General features: G+C 69.1%; 1 protein-coding gene across 1 annotated transcript; it reads left to right on the forward strand.

Annotated features, from left to right (window-relative positions):
- Positions 1-460: 460 nt before the first annotated feature.
- LOC309682617 (ELAV-like protein 3) lies at positions 461-5,119 on the forward strand (the record flags this gene model as incomplete). The annotated part of the gene is made up of 7 exons (XM_082496723.1): positions 461-469; positions 2,111-2,387; positions 2,923-3,026; positions 3,302-3,455; positions 3,699-3,915; positions 4,578-4,616; positions 4,795-5,119. The coding sequence occupies 7 exons, from the start codon at positions 461-463 to the stop codon at positions 5,117-5,119; spliced, it is 1,125 nt and encodes a 374-aa protein (XP_082352849.1).
- Between the last annotated feature and the right edge of the window lie 3,159 nt (positions 5,120-8,278).

The following is an 8,278-nucleotide window of genomic DNA, read 5'->3' on the forward strand; positions in this document are numbered from 1 at the left end:
CCCCCGGGTCACGTGGGGGGGGGGGGGGGGCGCTATAGGCGGTGTCTATAGGGGGTCTCGGGGGTGGCCTCTCCCGCCCGTCAGCCAATGGGCTTCGCTGGGGGGGGCGGTCTATTTTGGGGGGGGAAGTGGGAGGAGGAGGGAGGGGGAGGGGCGGACGGAGCCATCGCGGAGTTGGGGGGTGGGGGGGCCGCGCCCACCGCGGCGGTTTGGGGGGGCCCCGCCCCGCGGCCGCCCAAGGACGTTTAAAGGACCGACGGGGCCGTCGCTCGCAGCGCCCGACGCCGCGTCCGAGACCCCCGGACACCCCCTCCCCACCCCCCCCTCCCCGCCTCGGGGTCCCCCCCCTGCAGCCCCCTCCCCCTTCCCCCTCCCCTCCCCCCCCCCAACCGAGCCCACTGGGCCGTGCGGGGGTCCCCCTTCCCTTCCCCCCCCCCCCCTCCGAGCAGCCCCCGCGACGATGGTGACGGTAGGAGGGGGGGGGGGGAGGGGCCGCGGGGGGTGGGGGGTGTCGGCGGGGGGGGCGCGGTCGGCACCCCCAACATCCTCTCTCTTCCCCCCCCCCGGCATTCAGCACCCCCTCTTCTCCATCTGTGTGTGTGTGTGTGTGTGTGTCCTCCACCCCCCCCAAAATTCTCCCCACCGGGTGCCATCGTGTCCCCTGCAAGCGTGTGACACGCTTGGGCGGGGACGGGAGCGCCACGAGAGCCGCGCGCACACGCGTGTGCGCCCCGTGTTGAGAGCACATGTATGTGTGTGTGCAACTGGGGGGGGCACACGCCTGGCACACGGGGCACGCCGGCTGTGTCGCGCCATGTGGTGTCTGCCATGCTGGGACACGGGTGTGCCCCACGTGTGTGCAAGGGCGGGGTGGTGGGGACCCCCTCCCCCATCCTTTGGGCCCCCCCTATCCTTGCGGACCCCCCCCCATCCTTTGGGACCCCCCCTCCCCCATCCCTGGGGACCAGGGCCACATCGAACCACTGCCACACGCACACGCGTGTGCACAGTGGAGACGGGCTTTTGCGTGCGAGTCCACACGCGTGTGCCGGCGCACACACACCCCACGGGGGCGCGGGGAGAAGGCGTGTGCGCGTGCAAATGCGATGGGCGGACACGCGTGTCCCCGTGCGGAGTGGGTGTGCGCGGCGGAGGGGCGTGTTGCGGCGTTGGCTGCGTGTCCGCGCGTGTGTCCGTCTGTCCGTGTCGGTGTGTGTGTGTGCGCGCGCGCGCGTGTGTGTGTGTGTGTCGGTGCGTGTCGCTGTGTCGCTCTGTCAATCCCATTTTCTCAATCCGATTTGGGCGATTTGCGGCTTTTCCGCTTTCACTTTTCTCACCGGCCAATTTTCGGGGCTGCGGCCGCCCCACGGGTGGGTGGACGGACGGACGGACACCCCCTCGCTCCTGCTGGACCCCTTGCCCCCCCTTCCCCCCCTCCCTCCAGTCCCTAAAGCCACAGTGACCCCCCCAAAAAGAGGCCCCAGGCCTCCCCCCCCCCCCATTTCAGCCCCTGGACAGCTCCCGGTGGGGCTGGACGGGGGCCCGATCCCGGGGGGAGGGGAAGGTCTGGACAGCCCCCGGACGGGGGTCCCCATCCCTCTGGGGGGGGTCCAGGCAGCCCCCCGACACCCGTGTCCCGCGGCCGTGTCTGGCGGCTCCCGGTGTCCCATCTCCCGGTGACAAAGGCCCATTGTCCCCCCGCTATTGTGCAGGAGGTGGGGGGGCGGTGGGGGGGGCGGGGGCCGCGCTGCACAATGGGGGATTATCCCCCGGGGGGAGGGGCGCGCTGGACGCTTGGGTGCCCTCACGCTTTTTTGGGGGGGGTGGGGGTGGGGTGGTGATGTCCAAAGAGCCCGTTGCCCCCACCCGAGTTGTCCCTGTGCGTGTCATCCCCTCCCCACCGCCGTGTCCCCGCTGTCCCCATCCTTCTGTGTCACCCCCCCCCCCCCCCATGGCTCCGTCCCCGCTTCATCTCCACGACCGCCCCGTGTCCCCACCGCATCGGGGTTCCCCACGGCTCTCCCCGTCCCCGCGCCGTCCCCACGACCCCGTCCCTCTGCTGTCCCCGTGATGGTGACGCCCCGGTGACACCCCTCGGTCCCCTCAGCAGATCCTGAGCACGGTGGAGGCGCAGGCTCCCAGCGCCCCGGGGCCGTCGGGCTGCGGCCCCGTCCCCGTGGCCGTGCCGGTGGTGGCCGTGCCGGGGCCGGGGGTGGCGGCGGCGCTGCCCAACGGGGCCCCCCCGGGTCCCCCCACGGCCGACGACAGCAAAACCAACCTCATCGTCAACTACCTGCCCCAGAGCATGAGCCAGGAGGAGCTGCGGAGCCTCTTCGGCAGCCTCGGGGACATCGAGTCCTGCAAGCTTGTCCGCGACAAGGTCACCGGTACGGGACAGGGGAGATGGGGACATGGGGACATGGGGCGTGGGGAGATGGGGCGTGGGGAGTTGGGGAGTTGGGAAACAAGGACATGGGGCATAGGGAGATGGGACATGGGGACGTGGGCAGATGGAAGGTGGGGAGGAGATGGCACAAGGGACATGGGGAGATGGGACATGGGGACATGGGGCATGGGGAGATGGGGACATGAGGAGTTGGGATGTGGGGACGCGGGCAGATGGAACATGGGGAGATGGCACAAGGGACACGGGGAGATGGGGCATGGGGATCTGTGGGGTCTGGGACGGGGGTGGACATGTGGATGGGATTGTGGGGATGGGGACAACTTCAGGAACCCCTCTGGGGACGTCGGGGTCCTGCGAGCTTGACCACAGGGGTACAGAGGTGTGGGGGACAGGTGAGGACCCGCGGGGACAGTGACGAAGACGGGGTGGAAACGGGCCTCGGGGACAGGGGTGGGGAGGGGACAGGGACGGGGCCCGGAGCTGGTGCCACCCTCGGCGCTGACCCCCCGCCCCAGGCCAGAGCCTGGGCTACGGCTTCGTCAACTACGTGGAGGCGGGTGACGCCGACAAAGCCATCAGCACCCTCAACGGCCTCAAGCTGCAGACCAAGACCATCAAGGTGCCGCACGTTGGGGTCCCTTTGGGGCGGTGGGCGCCGGGGGAGGGGGGGGGGGCGCTGCGGGAAGGGGGGGGTGGATGCTGGGGGTCCCTCGGGGCGGTGGGCAGCGGGGGGTCCCTCGGGGATGGAGGACTCTCGGTGTGTCCTTGGGGGTGGGGGAAGGTGCTGAGCTCCACGGGGTGGGGGTCTGTGGGTGGGAGGCAGCTCTGGCACCCGGACACGGAGGTCCCCAGGGGTGACCCCCCCTCCTCCAACACCCCCCCCCCCTCCCCCAGGTGTCCTACGCTCGTCCCAGCTCGGCCTCCATCCGCGACGCCAACCTCTACGTGAGCGGCCTCCCCAAGGCCATGGGGCAGAAGGAGATGGAGCAGCTCTTCTCCCAGTACGGCCGCATCATCACCTCCCGCATCCTCGTCGACCAGGTCACAGGTGGGCCCGGACATGGGGGTGTCCCCCTCACTCGGGGGGGGGAAAGGTGGTGGTGGTGGTGGGGGTCTTCCCAGTGGGGTCTATGGGGTTGGGGGGAGAAGGTCTCCTGGGTGCCGTGGGGTGGGCAGTGGGGCGTCTGTGGAGTGGGGGGGTCCCCCAGGTGGGTCTACGGCGGTGGGGACGGCGTGGGGTGGGGGTGAGGGGGGGTCTCAGGGCTCTGCCCCCCCACTGCCGCCCACGCAGGTGTCTCGCGGGGGGTGGGCTTCATCCGCTTCGACAAGCGCGTGGAGGCGGAGGAGGCCGTGCGGGGGCTGCACGGGCAGAAGCCGCTGGGCGCCGCTGAGCCCATCACCGTCAAGTTCGCCAACAGCCCCGGCCAGAAATCGGGGGGGGCCCTGCTCAGCCTCTGCCCCAGCGCCCGCCGCTACGGCGCACTGCACCACCCCCCCCAGCGCTTCCGGTGAGACCCACGTGCCCGGGGGGGCTTCGGCGGGGCGGGGGGGACATCCGCGGGAACCGGGGTACCCCCGGGAGATGGGGCCACCGCAGGGTGGGGGGACGTCCCCAGCACCATGAGGTCACCCCCCCGAGGAGATATGTCCGCCACAGGGTGGGGGGACACCCCCAGGACCATGAGGTCACCCCCCCGAGGATATGGGGCCACCACAGGGTGAGGGGACACCCCCAGGACCATGAAGACACCCCCCACCAGGACATGGGGCCACCACAGGGTGGAGGGACACCCCCAGGACCATGAGGTCACCCCCCCGAGGAGATATGTCCGCCACAGGGTGGGGGGACACCCCCAGGACCATGAGGTCACCCCCCCCGAGGAGATATGTCCGCCACAGGGTGGGGGGACACCCCCAGGACCATGAAGACACCCCCCACCAGGACATGGGGCCACCACAGGGTGAGGGGACACCCCCAGGACAATGAGGTCACCCCCCCAAGGAGACGTGGCCACCATAAGGGTGTGGGACACCCCCAGGACCATAAGGTCACCCCCCCGAGGATATGGGGCCACCACAGGGTGGGGGGACACCCCCATGGCAAAGAGACGCCTACATGGGCACACCCCCATGTTGTCCCCCCCCTCCAACGGCCTCTTGTCCCCTCCAGGCTCGACAATTTGCTGAATGTGGCCTACGGTGTGAAGAGGTAACAGCCCCCCCCCCCCCCTCCTTCCACCTCCCCCCTCCCCAAATCGGGCTCTGCACCCCCAGCCCCACGGAGGGGCCGGGGACCCCGGCGGGAGGGGACCCATGTGTCCCGGCGGGGGGCGCCCCGGTGCCTGGGCGCCCTGACCCCAGGCCAGCCCGCTGTCGCTGCTGCCCAGGTTCTCCCCGTTGGCCATCGAGGCGGTGCCGGGACTGGCCGGGGTGGGCCTGGGGGCCCCCAGCGCCGGTTGGTGCATCTTCGTCTACAACCTGGCCCCCGAGGCGGACGAGAGCGTCCTCTGGCAGCTCTTCGGCCCCTTCGGCGCCGTCACCAACGTCAAAGTCATCCGCGACTTCGCCACCAACAAGTGCAAAGGCTTCGGCTTCGTCACCATGACCAACTACGAGGAGGCGGCCATGGCCATCGCCAGCCTCAACGGCTACCGCCTGGGCGACCGCGTGCTCCAGGTCTCCTTCAAGACCAGCAAACAGCACAAGGCCTGAGCCCCCGCCGCCGCCCCCTCGCTGGACCCCCCCCCCCCCAGACCCCCGGGATGGGGTCCCCCGGTGCCACCGAGCCGTGGGGACCCGCCGCCACCGTGAGCACCGAGGACATGCCGGAATGCGTGGAGAGCCCCCTCCCCTCCCCCCCCCCCCCCCCCCGGAGACCTGGTGATTTTGGGGACCCCCCGCCACGGACACCAAGGACACCGTGGGGACACCCCCCCCCTCCCCAGAGGCCACTAAGGGTACTGCGGGGACCCCCCCACCCTGGAGGCCGTGGAGAACTTGCTGGGACGCTTGGGGACCCCGTAGGGACACCCGAAGGACACCCGGATGCCGTGGGCACCCCTACCTCCCCCCCCCGGCACCACGGACGCCCTGAGGACCCCCCCCCAGAGCTCTTGGACACCGTGGGGGTGGGGGGGGCACCCCCGGAGGTCCTCCCACCCCCCACCCTGGAAAGACTGCAGACCCCCCCCCCCCCCTCCAGGACACTGAGGACAACGCTGGGGACCTCTGAGGCACCCCGGACCCCCGGGAACTGTGAGGGGGTCTGGAAATACAGCGGGGGGGGGGGGGGGGTGTCATCATCTCCACCCCCCCAGGAATGCCATCAGCACCCCCCAAAGACCCCGCGGACCCCTCCAGCACCCGGCGATGTTGGGGGACACCCCCCCCCCACCAGGCACTGCGGAGACCCTGGAGGTGGGGGCCCCCTGCGCCTCCCCCCAGCACCGGGACGACGCGGTGACCCCCCCCCAGCGAGCCCAGGTACCTCAGGGACCCCCGGGACCCCCCCAGCGCTCCCTGAGGCCGCTGCCAGACCCCCCCCCCCCCCTTTTTTTTTCTCCACCACTGGGGGGGGGTCGTGCACCCCAACACCGGGAGAAGTGGGGGCTCCCCCCCCCCCCCCCCCCCCCTTGGGGATGTGCAGACCTCAGGGGTCCCCGGGAGGCGGGAATTGAGCGGGGAAGCTCCACCCCCAGGTCCGCGGAGCCCCGCCTCCACGGCTAAACCCCGCCCTCTCTGGCTAAACCCCGCCCCTCCCTGCGGCACCCCCAGGGGTGCCTTAGCCCCGCCCCAGGGCTAGACCCCGCCCCCCAGCCCGGAGACCACGCCTCCGGCGCAGCGCCCTCTGGCGGTGGCCGCGCCACCCCGTGGGCCGCGGGTTCGAGCCCCGCTGCGGCCGCTGCCCTTCCAGAGCACCCAATTCAGCTCAATTTGTCCCCAGACTGGTGCCAAATGGGGGCCGTCACCCCCGCCCCACCGGCCCAGAAGTCCGGGGGGAGCGGCTGCTCGCTCTCTCTCTCCTCTTTTTTTCCATTTGTTTCTTTTTCTCTTTTTTTTTGGAGGGGGATTTTTTTTTTGGTGAAAGAACAAACAATAACGAATAATCACAATAACAGCAGCGCTGACGGTAGCGAGGAGAGAGACCGACACAGCAAGCGGTGCCTCCTTTGGAGCAGCAGACACAAACCCATCTATTTTTGTAAGAGAAGCAGAAGAAAAAAAACAACAACAAAAATCCCCTGAAGTCCCCCAAAACTGCCCCTCAGGAGGGAAGCGATGTGCCCCCCCCCCCCCCGGGTTTCTTTGGGTAGTGATCCCAAAGTGGGGTCGCCGCGTGTTTTGGGGGAGGCACCCCCAAACCGGGGGAAGGGTCATGTCCAGGCTGCCCAGCCCCCACCCACCCTTCTCCAAATACCCCAAAATGGGGCATTTTTGCCCCAACCTCCTCAGCCCGCTGGGGCGGGCGCTTCTGCTTGGCCAGGGCGAGTGTCCCGGCCAAAGAAAAGGGCAGAAAAGCCCCCCAAAAAACCCCAATCCTCCCAACGGGCTGAGTCACACATAGCAGCCCCATCCTCATTATTATTATTATTATTATTGTTATTATTATTATTATCATTATTATTATTAATTATTATTATTGTTGGTGGTGTTATTACTACTGCTATTATTATTTATTTTCTCCGTCGGGATAATTTCTCGCTTTTTCGGTGGTTTCGGTTCCTATTTATTTCTGATTCTTCGCCGGCTTTCCCCGGGGACCCTCTGCCCCCCCTTCCCCCACCCCCCTCCCCTCCCCCCCTCCCGGGTCCCACTTTTTGCATTGCGTCGTGTGGTGCCCGTTTGCAGCTTTGTGTAGTTTTAACTTATTGTTAATGTAAATATTTATTACTCTGCGCTGTGCCCCATCCCCCCCCCCCTCCTGTTTTTGGGGTGGGCCGGGGGCCTCTGAGGCTCTTCTCCTCCCCCCCCCCAAAACTCTGACACCCCACCTCCCCCCCCGGGGCTGCTCCACCCTTGGGACCCCCTCCCACCCCCGGGGGGCCGCCGGAGGGGTGGGCCGAGGGGACACCCCCCCCCCCCCCCCCAGTTCAGTAGCAATAAGAGCTGCACCCCGGGGGGCGCCGTTTGTTGGGGTGGGGGGGAGGGGGGGTGGGGGAAGGGCTCCAGAGCCGCTGCGGGACCTCCCCCCGACCCCCCCCCGGACTCGACTCTTTGTACTTTTCATGGCAGAAATAATAAAATATATATTAAAAAAAAAGTAAAAGCGCAGAAAGGGTGTATGTGTGTGTGGGGGGGGGTGGGGTGTGACACCCCCCCCCCCAATCTCTATAGAAGATGTAAAAGTGCTTTGAAGAGATGCTGCCCAGGCCCCGCCCCCGCCCCGCCTCCAATCCATAGACCCCGCCTCCTGCCCCGCCTCCAATCCCTCGACCCCGCCTCCCGCCCCGCCTCGGCCCCGCATTACGCCCCGCCTCCAATGCCTCGGCCCCGCCTCCAATGCCTCGGCCCCGCCTCCCGCCCTGCCTCTTTCTCGCTGCTGCCCCCGCGTGGCCGAAGCGCGGTACTGCAGTGCCTCCCCCGCACGGGCGGTTACCGGGCGCCATCCCCGGCGGCGGGGGGGGGGCGGGGCCCGGAGCACCGGGGAGGCGACAGAGCCCCTTCGGCGGGGGCGGGGGTGTCTCCTGCCCGCTGGCGGCCCGGGGGTGGCGGGGCGGCAAGCTCCAAACTGCACGCTGCGGCAGACTGCCGGTGCGCTGGAGGCGAGCCGGCTCCGGGCAGCCCCCGGGAGTTACCCGGGCGCGGACGGAAGGCGGGAGGGGAAGGCGGCGGGCAGCCCCGCCGGGAGCAGACACCGGGCGCCTCCCCAGC

This window comes from Vanellus vanellus (genome assembly GCF_965231255.1).
Source record: "Vanellus vanellus genome assembly, chromosome: 30".
Classification (NCBI taxonomy): domain Eukaryota; kingdom Metazoa; phylum Chordata; class Aves; order Charadriiformes; family Charadriidae; genus Vanellus; species Vanellus vanellus.